Raw genomic sequence first — 23,090 nt, 5'->3', positions numbered from 1 at the left:
ATATTCAGAACAAATATATTATTCTCTTTGTCACTTTTCATGATGAACAATCTCTATCATAACATTGTTTCTAAATATAAGAAACAAATTCTTTGTTTGAAATCTTTTCATATTTATCCACATTAAATATAGGGAGAATTAGAGAGAGGGACCGATCGTGGATAATATTTATTCGAAAGGATTTTAAAAATTATAATTATTTAGAAAGACCAACTGCTAAAATATAAATTTAACAATACTAATTTGCTCCTAACTGAATTTTCTATATTCTCTCTCACCATATCCTATTATTATCCTATTTTTAAATGAAATAATGGAGAATTCAAACTGATCGGAATTACAAAGTTAGGAAGCAATTCTAATTAGTAAAATGAAATTAACAATCAATACTAATTAATTTATTTGTCCATCATTTTTTAATTAACAAAAGTGTTTTTTTTTGGCTTTTTGGAATAATGAGCCTATTAAAGTTATAAAGTTTAATGGTTATTTATTTATTTATTTCATACTATTGTTCTATTTCATGCCTTATAAGTTATAATCCCAATTTAGGATTAAATTGAATCCTCTTAAATAATACAATTACAAATTTTAAAAAAATATAATAATAATTAATGTATAACTTATTCATAACTTATAAAAATAAAAAATTATTGTGGTATACCACTTCATATGTTCATATTGTGTGGTAAATGTTGGCATGTCATGTATGTTTTTCTTAGATTTTGATATCATTAGTCGTTAATATGATACAAGCTCAAGCCTTTTTATGTATGAAATTGAACACTGAGAATTTATTAAGAAAAAAAAATATAGGGGGAAAAGATATAATAAACATTGAACCCAAATAAAAAAGCTCTTTTATTCAATACTTGATACTTGGTATTAATGTATTATTAGGTCAAATTTTTATCAAGTCAAAATAGAGATAGCTCTTTCAATTTTATCTTTTATATTTAGGTAGACTTAAATTTGAATTTTGGCACTCAAACTATTATAGTTACTTTTATTAGGATAAATACCTGTTGATATAATGACTTTTATATGCTACTTTTTATTTGAAATTTGTAATTTTATTAACCAATATGATTCAATTTATTTCTAATTAATAATTAATGTCCTGAAATGAAATAAGAGTACCTTGCCAAAAAAAAAAGATTATGAGATAAATAAATAAAAATGTGGTTGACTTTTATAACTTTGATAACTTCATTATTTAGAAAGCTTAAACAAAGTTTTATTGATTAAAAATGATGGAAAAATAAATTAATTAGTGTTGGTCATTAATTTAATTTGATTAATTACAATTGGTTTTGACTTTGTAATTCTAATTGGTTTGAATTAATATGAATAAGAAGTTATTATTTTATTTAAAAAAAAAGATAATTGTAGAATATGATAAGAGAGAATATAGGGGATTTAGTCAGGAGCAAAACAATATTTCTAAATCTATATTTTGGTATTTGGTCCTTCTAAACAATTATAGTTTTTATGGTCCTTTCCAATAAATATCATCCATATTAGGTCCTTCTCTCTAAGTCTCCCTTAAATATATGTTACTTATTATCTCAGCAATAAATTTTCACTCATTATGTTTCATATACTTATTTTATCAATAAGGATATAATTTAAAATATATATTACATATTAATTTTTTCAAACTAAATTTAATTAACATATTGAATTTTATGATTTTAATAGCTGTTTCTTATAATAAAGAAAAAAATTGTTAAAAAAAAAGATCACTGAAATAAAAAAATTGTATACACGACCGTTCATAAAAATTATTGTCGAAACCCATACTAATATTATTATGGGTCCCAATTTATAAATTTTATTTTGACAGTATTTTTTTTTTTGCCATTTTCCTTATAATAAATGGGAAGGAGTAAATTCATTTATTATAAATTTTACAGTTGCTTTGATCCGTTAGATGCCAAACCCTAATTGCATTGCCGCCGTTGGATTTATCAGCTCCTGCACAATATAATCCCGTTCTCCCTCCAAACCCCTCCTAGGAAATTAGGGTTTGTTGGGCCACGGTCACTGCTGCGGCAGCCTTTGATCTTCCGCCTCTGCATCTCGTTTCTGCAACTCGTTTCATTTGCGACAATGGCGACACAGATGAGCAAGAAGAGAAAGGTTATAACTTTATAGCTGTCTTGCCCAGTGAGAATTACCAGTGGATCTTATCCCTCAGTTTTCCTCAGTTCATATTTAATTTCAGTCTAAGCCTGTTCTCCTGTTTTTCGTTTCATTGCCTTACTCTTGATTTGTTGGTTTACGTATGCAGTTCGTTGCTGACGGAGTTTTCTTCGCTGAGCTGAACGAGGTTCTGACTAGAGAGCTAGCTGAAGATGGATACTCCGGTGTCGAGGTCAGGGTTACCCCAATGCGCACTGAGATCATTATCAGAGCAACTCGAACTCAGAACGTTCTTGGTAGGCGTTTTACTTTATTCGCACCAAAATTATCTGTGATTTCCATGAACTTTTTTTGCCGATTTTTCTTGAGCCAATAGTAATTTTATCTGTTCTGAATATAGGGGAGAAGGGAAGGAGAATTAGGGAGCTGACTTCTGTTGTACAGAAGAGATTCAAGTTTCCCGAGAATAGTGTGGAACTATATGCCGAGAAGGTCAACAACAGAGGTCTCTGCGCTATTGCCCAGGCAGAGTCTCTTCGATATAAGCTTCTTGGTGGTCTCGCTGTACGGAGGTATGTGATTTAAAGTTTGAAGCTAGCTATGTGTGGTATAGTAATGTGTGAATTATGTATGTAAGTGATGTCTTCTTGCATGCAATATGATGATACTGTTGGATTGTTTGCAAGATGTTTGTCAAATGCTAATGTGTATTATAACTACATGATAATTTTTTTTCAAGTCACTTTTTAACTTAACAAACACTAATTCCTGAATAATGCCCCCAGGATAGGCTTTCTGAAACGAGAAAGTTTTCATTTATGTTCCATCATTCTACTGAATATTGGTACATAATTTTGTTTGAGTTACATAGATTTTATGGCTAATTCGAATCCACTATTGTTTTCTTGTGGCTTCTGCGGTCATCTATAAAGCAGATTGGCGTTTCTGTACCAAGTTTGTGTCGGAAGATGACTATATTATTTCTTGTCCTCCATGCCATCAAAACTCTTGAAACTTTTTTCTTTTCATGCAGTACCGCTGGGGGATACATGGTGTATTTTGATTATGTATTTCCATCTACTGTCTTGAATTCCTTGAACATCATTCTTTTAACACAATGTTACGCTTGAAGGCCTGAACGGTGCTTTCAAGATGTGCCTATTGTCATTCGGACACTTGAATCATTAGTAGTCTTGAAACAGATAGATTAGCAGTTAATGGTTACCGGTGTTATACTTCGATACCTGGTAGATTGAATATTTCGCATGCCTCCACCTGGCTAAGGATGTCATTAGCTTTCGCTATGTTATTTGATTATCGTTTGAACTTCCTCTGTAATTGCAATAATTCGTGTCTGGGAATAGGAATTTTCAATATCCATTGCATTAACAGGATTCTTCTCCATAATTATTATAAACTATATATCTAAATGACTAATTATTTTCAGGGCTTGTTATGGTGTTCTGAGATTTGTTATGGAAAGTGGTGCCAAGGGATGCGAGGTTTGTTCTGGAGTACCCATCTTTGAACTGGCTTGTAGCAATGTTGTGTTAGACAGATGGTAATTACTGTTTGATTTGTGAGTAGGTTATTGTTAGTGGAAAATTGAGGGCTCAGAGAGCTAAGTCCATGAAGTTCAAGGACGGATACATGATTTCTTCTGGGCAGCCAGTCAGGGACTACATTGACTCTGCTGTAAGACATGTACTTCTAAGACAGGTCAGGACTTCTCGAGTTCCTGAAAATTTTTCAATCATGCTTTTTAGTGTTGTGTTGTGGCTATTCTAGTTGGTGCTTTCCAATCTATTATGGAATGATTTTGTTTAGTTATTTTGTTTTTGTGTATGTTTTAGGGTGTTCTTGGTATCAAGGTCAAGATCATGCTCGATTGGGATCCTAAAGGAAAACAGGGTCCCAAAACTCCTCTCCCGGATGTTGTCACAATCCACCCTCCAAAGGAGGAGGAAGAATACGGCCGGCCTGCTGCTATTGTGGCAACTGATATCGAGCTTCCTGTTGCTTGAAGCATTTTGACTGTTTCTGTACTAGCGGTTTGTGCCAAATTTTTGGCCTCGGAGTGCTTAGGTTATCTTGTAAGCAATGATGGTTATTAAAGGTACATGAGTTCAAAGTTCTCTATAATCTTTCCTCACTGTTTCGAAAATTTTGATGTACTCTGGTCACAAGTTTTTATGATTCATTTTACCGTTACATAAGTTTTGCCGGACTCTAGTGACAAGTTTTAATCATCTTGAATGATCCAATTCCCTATTTCTTTGGCAACTTGTATTATGTCTTGTTGAGGGCGTCTCTTTTCCTCCATCCCTCGGGACTTATTTCAAAGTTTTTACTTTTCTTGAACAGGGGTCTTTTTCTAATTCTTTTAGTAATGCTGTAAATGTATTGTTCGGGTTGAATTGATCAACTGAATTTCACCCAACCACGACAGTTGTAAGTGTTGCGAGGAGCTAGGCCGCGAGAAAAAAATATTGAGGGTTTTTAAAGAATTAGACGAGGAAATTCCTGAATTTGATCTATTTGTTGAATTAATTTTGATTTTAAATATAAGATTTGTTTTTCATATTTATTAATTTTTTTCATATTTAATCATAATCAAGTAAGAAAAAGAGGGATGATATTAACAAAGATGATTATGACATTTAAGGAAAAAAAATCATATTTATTATAATTAATATTACTTAATTTTTTTAATTTAATTAAATAAATCTTATATTATAAACCGGAGGATTAAAATGTTTTAAAGGGATTATTATGCGACCAATAAAGTGGTGAGCACTTCAAATTTATTCAGAAAATGTGACATTTTGATGTCACTATATGTATGGCTCTCACTGAAATTTATGAGATTTCAATCTAGTTATTTCGTTAATGCTCATTCCAGTCTTGCATATAAAAGCTGGTTAAATACTTAAAATATAGGTTCTCAAATCTTTCCCCACGTTTAATGTTTTTTCTTTGTGGGAATTTAAGGAAAGCGACATTTTTACACAATAATAAAAAATAAATAACCTAAATAATTTTTTGATAACAACTAATTCATTGCTTCGTTTTTACATTTAGGAGAAGGGAGTATTGGACTAATTTTTGGTTTGGCCAGAGAACTTCATGATCATGTGGATATTAAATGTACGTTCCATTACATTCTTGATAAGGTGCCTCATTCATTTGATATGTTCCCCATATTTGATTAAAATTGTTATAATTTGATTAAACTGACTAATATGATTCAAGTTGAAAAATACATTATTTTAATGTACGCAAAGTAACGATTTGCCATCCTGTTTATTGAGGTGTACCTTATGGAGCTAATTTAAAGTAATCAATTAATCATACATCAGTTGAAACATAACACACATCTTATTATTATTTTTTTTGGGTCATTTTTTTACGTCAGTTGCAACACACATCTAAATACCTATTGTATATAACGTAAAATTTATACAAATTTATAAGCAATTAACAACGTGGCTTATTTTAGGCTTGTAAGTCACCACTCACAATTTAATTTTAACAAAAAAAAAATAGTTTGTTAGTTGTTCAATAGTGAAGGCTAAAGGTTCGCTATGGTTAAAAGAATGGTTAGATCCTCAATCTAGTCATTATATATAAATAATATAAAACAGAACGCCAAAAAATTTTATATATATTTATTGAAAGTTGGAGAATGGTTGAAACTTCCACGAAAGCCACCAATCATGATATAAATATTATTACAAATATAAATTTTATTCCTCCGTGACATTGACATGATGTCCAAACTATTTTATTTATTTATATATAGTATATTGGGCAAAATAAAGCAAATTTTATGCAAATAGAAAAAGTAAAAAGAAAAAATATTAAAAAAAAACATTGCTAAAAACTGAACGCATATTTAAAAAAGTGTAAGATTATTAAAATGTGTTTAGTTTCTCACAATGTGGATGCTTACATTTATAAACCTGATAGTATTTTGAATAAAATTGTTTTTAATTAAAAAATATCTATGTGTAGTAAAAAAAAAAAGTGGACAAGTAACATAATATGTTGAGGGGGGTTTGATTTTTTTTTTTTGGCCTTAGGTCGGAATATAAAATAATTTTGTGTTGCTGTAGCAATCTCATTAGGATTAGCAAACGAAGACCACTTTTTTCCTCTTTCCAGCTGTCTCTATAATTGTCGATTATATTGGCATATTACCATATTAGAGTGTTTGTAAGATCTTAAAAAATAAACAAATGATAACAATAAGAAAACAAGTGTAATATAAGGTATATACTTCCTATTCTAATTATCTCTCCCAACAAAGAAAGAGGTACTTTAATTTCAAGAACTGTACTATATGAGATGATACTTTTAATCCTGAAATATAAACCGTCGAAATATTAAATATAATTAAAATAAAAATATATTAATAAACAAAATTATTTACAAAATCTCTCTCTTTCTCTCCCCGTGTGGCCTTTTTCTATTAAAACATAAATCTCTTATGTATGATAAAGGGGGTGTTTGGGAATACTTAAGAAGCACTTTTTCACAAAACGAAGTAAACTCTTTTCCATATTTACTTTGTAAATCGTAAAAGCACTTTTAAAACTATAATTTGATTTACATCCAAACACTCCCAAAATTATTTCGAATTTTCAATAGTTAAGTTTTCTTTCATTTGAGTGGGTTTTAATAGAGAATGGGGTTGCAGTACATTTAATTATTATTAGTATTTTTAAAAACTTGTTCTAGAAAAATAGAGTGAGAGAAATAAAAATGTAGAACGATAATTAAGAGCTTTATAAGAAGTGTTAAATTAGGATTTCATCACAATTTAAGTTCTCAAATTAAACACTCATTTTTTTAATATTGGATACTAAAAATCTTTAATGTTTTTTTTAAAAGTATCATGACCTTTCTCTGAACTTTTTCATTGTCATTCTTTCAGATTAAAGGGGTTTTTGGGTAAGATCAAAACCATGGTTTCAAAAGTGTTTTTACGATATACGAGGTAAATATGTAGAAGAGTTTATTTCGATTTGCAGAAAAATGTTTCTGAAAAGTGATTATTGGGTATCTAAACACCCCTTAAAATTCAATTGACGGCTACTCTTACCATGTCATATCGAATCTTCTGTTTTAAGGGTCAAGTTCTGTATAATCCAACGAACTATTTGCCAATTCATCTGTAAGCAAATTAAAATAATGTTAATAATTTTTTGAAAAGAAAAACAAATTTCTGGTACATGCATAACTGAACGGCACGTTTCACTGAAAGAGATATTACAATGACAAAGTATATTTAATGCTGGCGCGTTTACGGTAGACTTAAATTGGTATGTGAAGTTTCATTTCGGATGTTGTTTGAGGGAAAAACAGTCATCATGTCAAACAAAATTGGGTTTAATAAATAATACTACCTTCTATCCTAAACATAGGAGTTAGATAAAGAGTTTATTTTTTTATCTTAAATATATAATTTCAATCTATTCTGTCTTCTAGATTTATATATAATGTTTTGTTAAAAGTATTATTGTTGATTGCATATATATAAAAGGAGCTTCCAATCAAGAAGTATTTCCAATACACTTGATTAAATATAATAGTTTAGAAAAATCAAGACATATTTGTTATGAATAACTAATTTAACTAGTTTTTAAATATTTATAAATTAGTTATCTACCTTTTATATTAAGAAAAGGAGGTGTTATATAATAAAATAGAAGGAATTATAAATTTGAGTCTTACAATTTTATGTTAAATTATGATGTCATTATTGTTTATGGCTTATTTATGCGCTCCCTATATTGGGTTTTGTTCTGGTTTCCCAACAAAAAACCAAAATTTCCTTACACATACAAAAATTGAGCGAGGCCTGAGGATTACCAAATCAACAAGCAAAGAATTTGCAATTCTGTAGTTCTGCAATTTTGCTCTCTTTCGTCCTAAAACTGATAATATGGATTGAACCTGCGCCCGTAAAAAATAGTAAGTTAGGGTTGGTCAAAAACCAATTCGCCAGTAAACGAGTCATTTTAACCTGCATTGCCAGGCCCATAACCTGTCACGGGTTAGCCTGCCAACCTGCGGGCTAACCCGCATTTATTTATATTTATATTTTTAAAAATTTTAATTATTATAATTATATAATTATATATTATATCCTATCTAAAAAATTAAAAAAATATCTATATAATTTATTTGGTGCTTTCAATCAAATATTTTAAGAAAAATAAAAAATTTATTATTATTTTTAGATATTGTATAAGAAAAAAATTAAAAAATAAAATTAAAAAAAAAAAAGTGTTGGCGGGTTGGCGAAGTAACCCACCGACTTGCTGTGGCAGATTAGGGTTGGTTTTTCTTTCAAACAAGCCTTTTTAGCCCGACCCACCACGGGCTCAACCCGTCACGAGTTAACCCATAACTCACAGGTTAACCTGTGTTACCAACCCTATTTCATCCCATCCTTGTTAATTACTTTTTATATTTTTGTCTCCTAATTGATATTGTGTTTGGTGCGCATGAAAGAAGCTTTTATGGTATTTAAAGGTACCAACATTATTTACTAATGTCTTGCTAAGCAACTTCAGTTTAGCAGCTGAAAGAAGTTTTTTACAAGAGAGAAAGTGGCCCTCACCCCAACCGCATCAAAAAAATCATAACTTATTTCTGTTTTTAATATAAGATTTAATTAATTAATTTGAATAAATAAATAAAATCAAATGAATTAATTAATTATAATAAATGAGATATGATCTCCTCAAAATATCCTTATATGACATTAGATTATATACTAGTATTAGTTTATAAGTTATGCCAATTAGTTGGAAAGAAAAATGATAAATATAAAAGACAAAATAGAATAAAAAAAAAGAGTCAAAATGGATTTAGATTTTATATTTAAAAATAAATTTAATTTCTAACTAGTTTTTATACTAGGAAGTGGAGGGAGTTATTCTTTTCTTAATATATCTGATTTTATATTACAAACTTACAAAATTATGATGTCAACCGTTTATAACGTAAAACTAAGCACCCATGAATCATGATTATATATCCATGGTTTTTTGAGTTGAAGCTGTTTTTTTTTCCCCTTGTAAGAATGTAATAATAAAATATTGAGGAATGAGTAATTGTATCATATATTATTGTTATAACGAAATAGATGGGTAATATGATTATTAATTAATTGTTTTTATGGCAATAAAAAATTGAACAAGAATATAAAAATTAAATCCTTATCACTAAGTTGAAAATTTTTAGTCCAGGTGCGATTTTTTCATTCAATATTTATATTTAACCCAAATGTTAGATTCATCTATGACTGGACGATTTCTATCTTACATCAATTTATTGCCACGTAATGCCCTGTGTGTTTGATTTTCAATGAAAAAATTGTTGAGAGTGAGATTGTTGGCCAATAAGTGATAACAATTATAAATAAACTTGGGAGACTAATTAACGATTATATCAATAACATACTTGTTCTCTTAATTACATTGCTAATGATATAATATTAATATTAATATTAATTTTTAGGAGACTAACGAGCGAAGGCCACGTATACTTCGAAAGGGGAAAAAACGAAACTTAAGTACCATTAAAAAAAAGTTAAATTATTTCATCAAGCTAAGGACTGCATAACCACCACGGGTTTTAATTAGATTAATTAACAACTAAATATTATTAATATATAATGAAATTATAAAGTTAATAATAATAATATTGTTAATTTCTACAATTCTATCATGGAACTCATGGCCAGGATTTGCTTTCACGTCTGCCTACAATATATTCTCCTTCATCTTCTTCTAATTAAAACCTTCTTCCTACCTCACCAACAATGGCTGACGAGCAAAGCCCCTTGACACTCTCACCTCCCTCTCCCCCTCCTCCTCCGTCGTCTTCTTCTTCCCCAAACTCCGGCATGACCATGCTGTACTACGGCCTGGCGGTGGTCGGAACCGCCGCCATAGTGTTAGCCATGTACAACCTCATCATCATCAGACGGTGCAGCCGCAGCCGGCGGCAGCTGCAAGGGACAGGGGACGACCGGGAGGTGGAGGTGGTGATCGGGCCCGGAAGTAGCAGCCGGAGCTTTGAATGCTCGAACAGGAACTTGCTTTCGAGCTTCAGGTATAAGAAAGAAGCAAAAGAGAAGGAAGGAGGAGGAGGAAGAGGTGAAGAATATGAATGCCCAGTTTGCTTATCGGTGTTCGAAGAAGGCGAAGAAGTGAGGAAGCTACCTCAGTGTAATCATTCGTTTCATGCGATGTGTATAGACATGTGGCTTTATTCTCACTTGGATTGCCCAATCTGTCGAACACCTGTTGGGATAACAGAGTGAGATTGATCGGATTGAAGCAGGCAAGGAGGAGAAGAAGAAGAAGAAGAGTAGGTATGTGAAATTCACTTGTGATTGTGTTTTGTGAAATGGTGATGGATTTGTTAGAAAAAGAAGTGGGAGAATCCAGAGGATGACAAGAAGGAGATTCCATTGGGGGAGATTGATTGAGAGCTGGGCTGGGTTAAGTTTAACATTTGGATTTTTTTTTTCCTTTTCATTTTTTAAAATATTTCAGGGATACCCAATTATTTGGTTGAATACAGGCCGTTCACTTTTGGTTCATTCTATGTGATATGTCTGCAACATCCTTCCACCCTTTTTTTTTTTTTCAGCTTTTTGATACTTTTTCGCGGCAAAGAAATCAGAAAAGTCAATAGTGGAAACTTCAATCATTGTTGATGGTCTGGCTGGCAGAGATGAGGGGGGAAATGAATAGGAGCTGAGAAAAGGGGAAAAAGGGGAAAATTTTTTGCTTACTATTTCAAGGGTATGTTTTCGTAGTATAGTGATAGGCTTAATTAATTTAGACGAAGGAAAGTGTTGCTTCAAAAATGAAAAGAAAAGAAAAGAAAAGAAGTGAAAGAAAGTATGCATTTGTTTGGTTCTGTGCAGACAGGAGAAGAGACATGCTGTGCCACCTTTAGCTCAAATTATTTGTTTGGGATGAAGAGTATACACCATAGTTGATGTTTCGAGGATAATAAATTGAATAAAAAATTGCCTGTTATTGGAAGGTTTAGATTTATTTGGAAGTTTTCAAGACCTGAATATAAGATGAAAGGAGGATAAGTAAAAGAATTATCTTCTCATGCCAGAGATTAATTTAAGGAATAACAAAAGAGGGAAAAATTTTGGCCAAATTTCTATAACAATCCTTGCAGCCATTTTACGTTAATTCGAATTAGCTTTTGAATTAATTACAATCTTTTAAAATTAACACAGGCGCCCTCCTTTACTTGCATGCAATTTGGAGGATAGGAACAGATGAATTTTTGCAAGAAAATGAAATTTAGTCCCTAAAATAGTTACGGCTTAGTTCCTACATGGAAGTCATTTATAGGAGAAATATTTGTTCCTAAATATAAGTTGGTTGTACGATAATTAATGATCCTTTTTTAATTTTACCCCCATGAGATATAATTAAAAAAAGGTAAAAGAAAAAGGACAATATTTTTTAATAGGAACAAATGTAAAAATTTTTTTTATCAATTTAATACTCCAGTCATAAATATAAAACCCTTATACTAGTGAGTATAAGGATATTATATTTAGGAACAGAGGAGTATATTTTTTAATATTTTTTGATATGACACAAATATATAGAAACATAGCAGCACACTTATATTCATAACATGTATTAGCGAAACACAAGGTCATACCCAACAGCCGTTCTTCAAATTTGTGCGCGCCTCTTTTTCTCACAGTAATAATTACCAAGTTACATATATCTCCTGATAAACAATAAAATATAAAACCACAAGACTCAACTTTTAATTATTCACCGCTACATCTGATAATTACGTTTATAGATCCGAACATGGATGGAGCCGCCAGCACAATATCACATTAGTAATATCATTCAAGCATTTCAAGCCCATTACAGCTTGAAATGTAATGCGCCCCAAGATCGAGGCACAAGAAACCGATAAGAAATATAAATTTGCTAAACACAAAATCTAAATCTCAATTGTTCCAAGAATATATCACTTGGATAAGCAAAATGACGAGGAAATTTCCTTAAGAAAAATATCCATTTCGTTCATAATCCCGAGTTCATCAGAGTCTTGCACAACTTATCAATTATATACCATGGTACAAATATGCTACACCTCTCCAAGTAAAGGTGGAGTGTACAAGATACAGGATGAAGATTACATTCTTCTTAAATTGTCTAACCTTGCCTGTAAATCACTATCTATCCCGCCATCATCATTTCCAGTTGTTTCGACTTGAGGCACCTTTGCCTTTGCCGCTGGGGCAGCAATGGCTTCTGATGGTGCATTTACAAGCTGTGCATGACATCAAAGTTGTTAGGCATTGTGATGAAATTATACAGTTCACTTTTAAGCTAGAGAAAGAAGTTGAATAGTCAGCAAGTGTTGTATATACCTCTTGGTTTACATCGATTCCAATCTCATCTAGAACCTGGTTCACAAGTTCTTCTGTTTCTTCCTCTTCCTCATCTCCTTCCAAAGCATCATCTATTGCATCTCCCATCACCTCAGTCGTCAGTTCCATCCTCTCATTCTGTCTCTCAAATTCTTGCATGATTTTCTGCAGAGATGGCAAGTTCATCTGCCTATTCATCTGTCCCATTGCTTTTGTCACACCTTTCATGGCGTCCCCCATTGCTTGTGTTGATTTCAAAGTCTGAAAATTTGTATCACAGTATACGTCAACTTTTACCACCCAAATATAAGCTAAGGCACAGATTTAGATCATCAGTGCAGGGCTTATCAACAGATATACATGGAAGTAGCCAGTCCACTGGCTAATCCTTTCCTAAGAATAACGCCATGGGTCTTAAAACACAATTTCATCCTTTGAAAAGTTTCTATGGAAGGACAAACCAATAGTTACAATTATATCAACAATAGCATACCTGAATTCTGAGCGATACACCCTGGAGCTGTGATTTAAGCTTATAAAACTTTTCAATCTGATGCCTTGTTCTAACAAGATCCTTTGCCATCACTCTAACAGCTCCCTGAAAAGTCAAAAAAAACATTACACGAATCAAGATTGACAATGGCAAGCATAGGCCACCGCCTTCCAAGACAACTCATTTGTGAACCATAATAAATTGACAAAATTCAGTGTTTCAGACAGTCAGATTTGGGCAGTTGATTCACACACTGAAACCAAATTAGAATGTGTCACGCAACAGACTACTAATTCAAACGAGAACAGAAAATACCCTTCATAACACGCAAACGAGCTTGAATCACTCCCAAGCACTACATTCACGTAAATTTTCAGGCTTTAAAATGACATCAATATTAAACATTCAAAAGTAGGCAGGAGTAGACTGCAAATCAAAACTGACTGGATAAGTTTCTTGCTGTGTGAGTTGTTCCAGTGACAGAAAATCAAACAACAAAATCCCATTATTATAAACGATAGTCATCAAATGCAATCAGTAGTTTTAGTCCACCAATACCTTAACGACAATCAAGTATTTTTCTTCATCAAGACACAAGAAATGAAGATTGAATATAATATTGAACTTTAAAGATCAAATACAGAATATACGCCCCTAATTTAATGGAAGCTCTAAAGCAACGTAAACTTAACCACTGCGAACCATTGCTCCAGACATATTTCAAAAAGGAAAAGAAAAAAATAAGCCTTTCATTCTTTTTGGCACGCTGGGACTCGGAAATTCATTGACTCTGGCTATTTGCCTGACCGTGTGGAAATATTAGAACATGCAGTAATACTAGGAATGTCTGATTTATGTCATGAGTGACTGGCAATTAGAAAGAATGTGAAATTATTACAAACAAAATGGTCAAAACTGAGAAAGCAACAACAGCTTAGCCAATGCTGCGAACTTCAAAAGTGAATACGGAAATAACTAGCTGTGCCACAGCCAGTTAAGCTATCATATTCAATATGCTACAACAGAAAACCAAGGTAGGGAAAAAAAAAAAAACCAAAAATACAAAAGGAAACACATCATACCATCTGGCCTTGTTTGGCGCTCTTCTTTATCTCTAAAATCAGTTTCTTTTCTTGTGATTGCAAGCCTTGTCTCTCCCGCTCTATTTCTCTAATCGATTTGTCCAACATTCTCTTATTTTCCCGCAGAAGCTCTGAAAATCACATTTTACATTCACATAGCGATGCCGTTTTTAAGTTCACAGAAAATCCCATTACAGGCATATCAGCCAATTAATATGCATGTTATGGATGGTATGCATGCACGAAACTAGCAAACAATTTCACTCGAGTATCAATTTGCATCCAGTGAACAAATGTCATGTGCTACTAAGCATTCCCTTATAATTATGATTCTCATAGCTAGAAATGTTATAAAATGAATTTAATAGTAATACTACAACATCAACACCATACAACACTGCTTTCAAACATAGATGGCACAATAAATTATGACTGAAGCCGGCAAAGAAAAAATTACAGTTATTGTAACTTATTCTCAGAACATACTAAAGGAGACTCAAAGGATACGGTGTGTATAATTAAGGTACTGTCCGAAGCACCGATCAAAACACGAAACAAACGATTAGAATTGAGCATCCCAATTCCCAATTTAAATGCTCAATAATACAGTCCAATACAAACCGCAGCCAATTAGATTTTCCCGGCAAGATATATCATCGACAGATACTTCAACATGATTCAGTACTCACAACTAGAAACCGAAACCCAGTAACTCAATCAAAGTTTCACAATCTGACCCGATAGGATGTTATTAAGGATGGATTTAGAGGTCGAAGATCTCGTTGATCGACAGTAACCACAACTAGAAACCGAAACCCAGTAACTCAATCAAAGTTTCACAATCTGACCCGATAGGATGTTATTAAGGATGGATTTAGAGGTCGAAGATCTCGTTGATCGATATTGCTTACGCGGTAAGCGTAAAGGAAGGAAAGAATCATCAACGAACGAACCACCCCATCTTCTTCCTCCGCAGGACCTGCTCGGGGGACCCCACTTACCGGGACCCGGACCTTCGTCGTTTTAATAAACGGCACCTCCATATTGTGTCGTAGTGATTTGGGTTGTCGGGTCCATAACAAGTATCTGGGCCTTAGAAATAACAGGCTAAACTGGAATGCACAGAAAAACAAAGGCCATAGCCCATAGCCCATAATCGAATTTTGGTCTACATTCTATAAATTCTAATTTGTGAATACTGTGCCTGCCCTTTAGAGACTGCCAGAAGGTAAATAGAGTAGTAGAGAGAAAAGCCTGTCGGGTCGGATTCTTCTACCCGCATAATTTGTGTTTGCGAGAAAGTAGTCCCTTCTGCTGGATTAAATCCTATTAATTCATTCATGAAAACTTTCCAGTATAAAATAATGTACGGGAAAAGTTTAACTAGCATCAAAGTAATAATTTTTTATCATTATGTTGAACTTTCATTTGTTTATTTGTAAAAAAGTAGTACTGGATTCGAATTTTTTGAAACTAGAAACATGTGAATCCATTTAAAATAAGAGAGAAATAGTAAAAAAACAGTGAATATGATACAAAATCTTATTCCATGAATATGTATATATATATTAATCTGTGTCACATCGAGATTAATTACTCTAAAAAAACTGTACAAAATTAAAATCCAATAGCTGATAAAAATGAAGTTGGAGGCCAAGTGAGACACAGCAAAATGCCATGGGAGATCATACATGTAGATATAGCTAACTAGCTTACAGATAATATCTATCTATTCTATATATATACATAACCCCGAAATGATTAATTTGGAGTCGATATATATATATATATATTTGGTTCCAAAAACAATAATTAAATTAAAGGTAGAGTAATTAATAATAATAATGGGATATTGGCAGCACAGAACTGGGCATGTGTACGTATAGTAAGGGTCACAGTTGGTGCTTGGTTGGTGAGCAACATCCCCAGGTGTTGCACACTGGCATTGCCATTCATGTTATATTGGTTTATTGCCTCCTTTCAATTCATCTTCAAAACTTTATCACTCTCTAATTATCATTTCTTAGCCTCACATTAAATCTTGTCTTATTCTTCTCTCTCCCCTGCGTCTAATATCTGTCTCTTTCTGCTTTTAATTTCCAAGTTCCACACTTAGGAGGTGTTTGGATAGAAACCAAATTATGGTTTCAGAAGTGTTTTTACGGATTACAAAGTAAATATGTGGAGGAGGTTACCTTGTTTTGCGGAAAAATGTTTCTGAAACCGCGGTTTTGAGAATGCCAAACATTCATTTTGCAATTGATAGGCATGGTTTCTAATGAAATGAGTTTTGGCTGCTTGAGCATCAGATCTCAATTTTTTTATTTTTTTGGCTGAAAGATAAAATCTCGAATTTGAGTTCCCGTGAATGTTAAAAACACATTTGAAAAAGTTACCTTTAATTGGGTTCAATAATACTTGGATATTTCTATATTAAAAATAATAATAATGAGTTTTTCTATCATAATTTAACGTGAGGTATCATCGAAAGTAATTTTTTACCTGCCAAAGTTTATTATTGAATTTTGTACGAGTGAAATTGTGAAGTATTAACCAACTTACAATTTAACTGTCCTAAAGTTGATTGGGTGACATGGAGATTTCAATCACCTAAAAAGATGAGCCATTATATTATGAGATATGATTTGAGATTGTAGCCTTTTCTTTTAATAAAGTAAACAAATGTAATTAGAACATCTAATAATGCAAAAGTTAATTTTTCGTTAACCGAACTTATCCGTACAGCATCTCCATTGATCTAATTATTTTGTAGTCATTATATCTAATCCCTCACCTTGACAATTAGCCCCCATTTGCATATCTCAACAATAAGATATTATGCATTCAGAAAAAGGCGGAGTGATTTTTTTTAATTATATATAATTAAACACATAGATGCATATAAACTTGTTAATATCATATTTGAAGCCGGAATCTCATCTAAGCATGATGAATAACACTGCTATTGAAACAACTTGTTATTGATAGATTTTTTGTTTAATTTTATACGCAGGTAAAGAGATAACATGAGATTTTAATACAATTTTTAGTTCAGATTTTTATCATTGAGAGCAAGGAAAGTAACTGGGTATCATATGATCTCTATAAAGTTGATAATACCCTTGCTAAGTCATGTTATGATTTAAGGGAAATGGATAGTTTAGCTTTTTAATAATTATTTTGAATCATTCTTCATTTTGATCTTCTTATGAACCATGTGATAAAGAGAACGAAATGGTTAGGTTTTAATATTTTTTTTTTGAAAAATTTGTTTTCAATAATATTCGATTCAAATAATTGTAAAATATCAATTGAAAATAAGCTCTGTTGTAGCAAAATTGTCAAGAAATTTAATTTTCAAATGTAACTTCATGTTTGTCACTAGTATTCTTGTTTATAACTGCAGCTCAATTTTTAGAAAAACTTTCTGAAGACCTCACTATTAATTCAATTTTTTGGCACTTGCACGTGATCCTCATATCACATTCAATGCTCTGTCCCATTTTAAATATAAAAAACAGATGGGAATTTTACTTTAATCCTAAATAAGAAAATACAAGACTTTAATATACTTTGTTTCATAAATTAACATTTTTTCTCCAAATTATCCCTATTAAGTACATATAGCAAATGAGTTTCATCAAAGAATAATTCTAACTTAAATGATGATTGAAGAGGATATGTTTGAAAAACCTACATAATTTTTTTTTTTTACAAAAATAACTGTTTTAATTATTTTTTTAATATTTACAAATTGATTATCTGATTCTTACATTCAAATAATTATGAGATTAAATCAGAGCAGAATTAAGAGCATCTCTAAAAGTATTTTCTACATTCATACGGAGTTAACCTAAACGCGTTGTGCTTATGCAGCCGTATAACTTTTCATATCTTCATCTTATTAAAATTCTTCCCTTCCAACCGAACATCTGGGTAAACTATTGCAATGGCCGTAATTTAATTATTATTACCTCTGATGCTTAATATAATAGTTTGTTGATTAATTTAAGTAGATTAAGAAAGTTTATTAAGTTAATTATTTGTAATAAGTAAGTATTGTTCTTCTTAAAATACCCTTACTAATTATGTGTATTAGTTAGAACTACCATTTAATGGAACATTTAACATGTGCAACTATTATAGGACTATTTTGAAAAAATAGATAAATATGAGAGATAAAGTGGATTGGAGTCTTATAATTAGAACCAGATTGAAAGTCAAACAAATTCTTATTATCCTCTAATACTTGACATTACATTGGATTTGGATATCAGATCCCTAGCAATAATTTCAAATTGTAAGGCTTAAAATCTTTAACATGCTTCCTACATAATGAAATTGCAATTAGTTGGTAAGTCATGTTTTGATTTCTTCAATCTTAATCTTTGAACCTTAGCAACGTTCACGGGGAGATGGCAAATAGGTCAACTTATTAGCACTAGTTTGTCTCACTGTCAATTTTGAAAAAAACTTTTTAATTTAAACAAAAAACAAAAAACAAAAAACAAAAAACAAAACAAAAAGTAGCTTTGGATTTGAGGCATTATGTCATTTTCCCTCAAGTTGACCTCTTCATCGCCTTATGAAAAATGGCCCTACTTTGTCTGCTACATATGCTCCTATAATGTATTACCCTTTTGTATGTTAGTACATTTTATATATGATTTTATCTTTGAATCGATGTTATGAGATTTTTGTGAAGTGTTGAAATCCAAATTAAAAGTTTTTATTTTAACTGTTTTAACCAAACCCCACTATTTTACAAGGATCATTTCAGTCAGTTTCACTGCTGCAAATTTATTTATTTGAACAATTATGTTGTACGCTGTGTTGGAATAAGATTGAATCTTGTCATCAATAATGAGCTTCAATTATGGCTTTAGTTACAACCAAAAAAATAAGATCAAAATTCTCACTGTACTTGGGGACTTTTTTAGAGGGGGCAAAAAGTAGTATGCTGTAATCATTAATTAAATCTTCAAGGTTGGAAACAATTTTTAATTTTAATTTTAATTTTTGGGGTAAAGTGGGAGACATTTTACTATCCTCCTCCTGATGCCATCCATGTGCAAAAGCTTCCTCCTTTTTCTTACTTAAACTTTTGTTTTTCTTGGTTGGGTACAATCTCTGCTTTTCCCCCCTTTATTTTTCTTCTCTCTGTTAATCTTCTTTGACAAACTCTGCAAATTGATTCTAACCTCAATGCTATCTTCACTTATATTATTATTTGTATCCCTTGATCTCTCACCTCCACCCAACTATAAATTAAATCTTATTATAAATTTATTATGCAGATTTTTAAAAAAATAATGATTCAAAGAGTAAAAAGGCTAAATTCAGCTGACACTTATTCCATAGACTTACATTGCAAAGAATCTTCTCAAAATGTATGCACAAGGCAAGAGTTCTCCTCCAAATTATTGAGCTTTTTTTTTTTAAATCTCAAGTGCCATTTGAAAATGCCCATTATTATTCACCTCATATGCAATCAAAAAATTGTTCTTTTTTCCCCCGCATCGACTTGATGCTTTTGAAATTCTTATTCTAATGTTGAGAAGAATCAAATTCAGGTCATTCAAAAAAAAAAAAAAACCCTCGCATGCCTAGAACGTATGAGTATCATCTATATGTAATGAAACAAAGTAGTCCTGAATTAAAAGTCCACAATGCATTACATTATAATTACAGCGAATTACAAACGCAAACCATTAGCAATGGCCTTGTTTGTTTCCAGATTAGTAGTTTCATAAACAGGAAGCTCTTCTTGGTACCTCCTTCCACCTCCAATCAGATGATCTAACTCAAAAAGATCCGAACTTGAACAGCTCAAAGCATCATCATCATCTTCTTCTTCCTCCTCGCCATTATGATTGTACAACAATCTGAAATCAAACTCACCCTTTCTTGATCCATTTTCTTTGGCCATAACAGAGTTTTTCTTCTTCTGCTTCTTCTTCTCGTCCTCCTTCGTTGAAGAGTTTCTTGTGATTTTTCCTGCACTGCCAGGAAATGGCATTATATCTGGATCATTCTGGCAGACAAATTTATGCTGAGAATCCTCGCCCAGAATTATGTTTACGGGGTAAAATTTAACGCTCCTCTTTACGCCATTGTTCTTTTTAGCCCAAGAGGGTGTTTTGCTCATGCAAGACCTTCTTGAATATGAAGAAGCAGAGGAAGAAACACATGGAGACTGACATTTCTGCTCGAAATTAACATCTTCCACCGCCCCAACGTAGCACATTTTCGCCTTCTTCACGCTTCCATAGTTGAAGATAGAGCTCAAAAAACTAGCTATTCGACTTCCTGGTGACATCGGTTGCTTCACTTTCTGTTTCTTTTGCTTCTCTGAGTTCAGCCTCTTGTCTGATTTAGGCCTCGATCTCTGTTTACAGCTCGTCTCTGTCTCCGACGACGAAAAGAATCCTCCTGAACTGCACTCTGAAGAGCTGTGGGAACTCTGCTTCTCCATCCAATCTTCAACCATAAATGTTGATCGGCGAAGATGTTTCACATCCCTGACTTTGCCATATTCATTTCCCAGAGAAACTCCACCGCTGCGGCTCATGTTGCTCTGTTTCGTGTGGTGAACTTCCTTGCAGAGACCCAATTGAGAATCTTCATCAAGATCTGATTTTGATTGGTCGGTGGAACGGTAAATGGCGTCAAGGAGAGATGAAGAGAAGGAGGGGGTCCTTCTGCTTCGTGGGTACGAGCCATCTCGCATCGATCTCTCCTTCTGTGCATCTTTGAGGCATGCAGATTCCGCAGGAAAAGACCAAATCTACAGAGAAAAAATGAAAGAAATATGCGCAGGACAATTTAGTTTGAGGAAGGAAAAGAGCGATGGTCAGTGAGGAGGCAGGCAGGGAATGTCAAACGCTGAGAGGAGCACCACTATACATGTGTGGATATATATATATAGAAAGCAAGTAGAGATAGAACAAACGTGTGCAAAAGAAAAAGAAAAACAGAGGACATTGCGTGCGAGGTTGGAAAAAAGAGAGTATGGGGTTTTCGTTCAACGTGTGAGGAACGAGATAGCGTTATTAAGTGTTCTGAGTAGAAAAGCAAGCATGTTTGGGTGTTGCAGTAGTGCACTGTACAGCTTTAGGTGAACATAAATGAGAAATGTCATACCGCACACTTTGTGACTGAGCACTGAGAGAGAGAGAGAGAGAGAGAGAGAGAGGGGAATGTTAAAAAGAAAGAGTTGAAACTGATTAAAAGTGAACACCGCGCGTGCGGGCAATCTTTTTGAGGAGACCACACTCACACGACTTGAAGATTCATTATTCATTTGCTTGTGCATTGCTTCTTTCTTTCTTTCTTTTTAGTTTTTACCAGTTGAAATTGAGTTAAATTCAGTTGTATCATTTGATGACTTGGCTGTTTGCTTGTTTGGTTGGTTGTTTGTTTGTTTGTTTCTTTTCAAGTTTCCACATGCATTCACTTGAGTCCTTTGGTAGAGATAACACAGAGCATAGGATTCTGATCAAGGGCTAACCCAACTGCGTTTATTTCAGTCCTATTCATCTATCAGATCCAAGCTCACAAGCCTATCTTGTTGCAATCACTAATGCAAGCCGAATCTCTGTGCTCTGTTTTCTCTTTTTTAGCCCTTTTATGAACACTCACATACGTTCCCTGCGAGTCTTGATTTTCCAAAGGGCACAATCTCTTCAGTCAGAAAAGCCACAGGCTTTGGTCCCTTCCAAGTCTCACTTCTTCAACCAGAAATGAAGAAGTGGTTGAACAAAATAAGAGAGTTCATTGTGAGGAATTGAACAATCACTTTTAATCGTATTTCAAGAAAGTCAATTGACTCACTATACTCGTAATATAGATAGTTTGAGATAATGCGTTATTGAAACATTAATGCAGGCATGTTTGAAAATGAGCATGTTACTCATTGGAGTTAAACTTTAGCCTCACTCGAGGTGGAATCCCCTTTATTAAAAATGTGATTTTCACATTATGAGATTTTGCAAATTTATGCAAAATTAAAGAAGAATGGATGAACTGATAGGGGTTAGGTAATAGGTCTGATAATTCCTCACAATGCAGTGAATAAAGTTTAAATTTTTATTAAAAAAAAGTCATTTTTAACACTTAGTATAACCTTAAATATACTTTTAACAAGAAAATATATATGTTTAATCAAAAAGGAAAATGGGCGAAGACTGCAAGCACTCGCTGTCCAGGATTTTATGCTCAGCCCTTATTCCTGCTTGATGGCTTTCTGACATCTTTGGATATTTCTTAGGATATTTTGCCTTGTTTTAGTTTTTGTCCGTTTCCTTTGTGTATCACAAGAAGATGATGATGATGAATGGATAATTAGTTAATGCCTAATGGGTTCTGATGTGTTCCTCCGTCCTCGCTGATGGGTCTTGACCCACTTTTGAAACTTGGGTTGCCACAGACTCACAGTGCTTCTTCAGGGTCTGTTTGCATGACACTGGGCTTTAAAAATTTCAACAAAATGATAGGTATCCAAATCTTTTTTAACGAAAAATAAGTATCCAACTCAATCTCTGTTTTATTTTTGTCAACATTGGATTCGAGACTCACAAGTGTTAGTGTATGTCTCTAAATTAAAAAAAAAAACATTTATAAAAATATTTATAGATTGCCTACTAACAAGGTTCTTACATTATTAGTAAGATTCAAATTCACAACTTTATAAATTATGAGTCGACTCCTAATTGATTTGATTAATTCTTGTTGGCTTCAACTCAATTTCTTCTAGACTTTATTGAACGATGCTTAATTTGTGCATGGTAATGAAATAATTAATAAGTTGGTTTTATTTTTTTTATGTGTTTTAATTAAGCAGAAATGACTCTTTTGGACCAAAATTTTAATTTAATTTAAAATAACAAATAAATCATCTTAGTGTAATTTTATCTTTGTTTTC

General features: G+C 32.6%; 4 protein-coding genes across 4 annotated transcripts; 2 read left to right on the top strand and 2 right to left on the bottom strand.

Moving 5' to 3' along the window:
- Nucleotides 1-2,021: 2,021 nt before the first annotated feature.
- On the top strand, nt 2,022-4,428 carry LOC114711276 (40S ribosomal protein S3-3). Its single transcript, XM_028895645.1, has 6 exons — nt 2,022-2,142; nt 2,294-2,441; nt 2,546-2,717; nt 3,593-3,647; nt 3,733-3,864; nt 3,999-4,428. The coding sequence occupies exons 1-6, from the start codon at nt 2,113-2,115 to the stop codon at nt 4,167-4,169; spliced, it is 708 nt and encodes a 235-aa protein (XP_028751478.1). The 5' UTR covers nt 2,022-2,112; the 3' UTR covers nt 4,170-4,428.
- Nucleotides 4,429-9,979: 5,551 nt separating this feature from the next.
- Nucleotides 9,980-10,483, top strand: LOC114711265 (RING-H2 finger protein ATL16-like). Its single transcript, XM_028895633.1, has one exon. It carries the CDS (start codon nt 9,980-9,982, stop codon nt 10,481-10,483), a length of 504 nt encoding a protein of 167 aa, XP_028751466.1.
- Nucleotides 10,484-12,190: 1,707 nt separating this feature from the next.
- On the bottom strand, nt 12,191-14,298 carry LOC114711278 (vacuolar protein sorting-associated protein 2 homolog 1). Its single transcript, XM_028895647.1, has 4 exons — nt 14,168-14,298; nt 13,086-13,190; nt 12,593-12,853; nt 12,191-12,492 (listed from the first exon to the last, which is right to left on the bottom strand). The coding sequence occupies exons 1-4, from the start codon at nt 14,273-14,275 to the stop codon at nt 12,355-12,357; spliced, it is 612 nt and encodes a 203-aa protein (XP_028751480.1). The 5' UTR covers nt 14,276-14,298; the 3' UTR covers nt 12,191-12,354.
- Nucleotides 14,299-19,862: 5,564 nt separating this feature from the next.
- LOC114711264 (protein BIG GRAIN 1-like C) lies at nt 19,863-20,897 on the bottom strand. The gene has a single exon (XM_028895632.1). The coding sequence runs from the start codon at nt 20,895-20,897 to the stop codon at nt 19,863-19,865; it is 1,035 nt and encodes a 344-aa protein (XP_028751465.1).
- Between the last annotated feature and the right edge of the window lie 2,193 nt (nt 20,898-23,090).

Source organism: Neltuma alba, unplaced genomic scaffold (genome assembly GCF_004799145.2).
Source record: "Neltuma alba isolate B1F8T4 unplaced genomic scaffold, ASM479914v2 tig00011287_pilon, whole genome shotgun sequence".
In the NCBI taxonomy this organism is placed as follows: Eukaryota; Viridiplantae; Streptophyta; class Magnoliopsida; order Fabales; family Fabaceae; genus Neltuma; species Neltuma alba.
The sequence above is the reverse complement of the archived record's forward strand: the minus strand, read 5'-3'. Positions and strand labels throughout refer to the sequence as shown.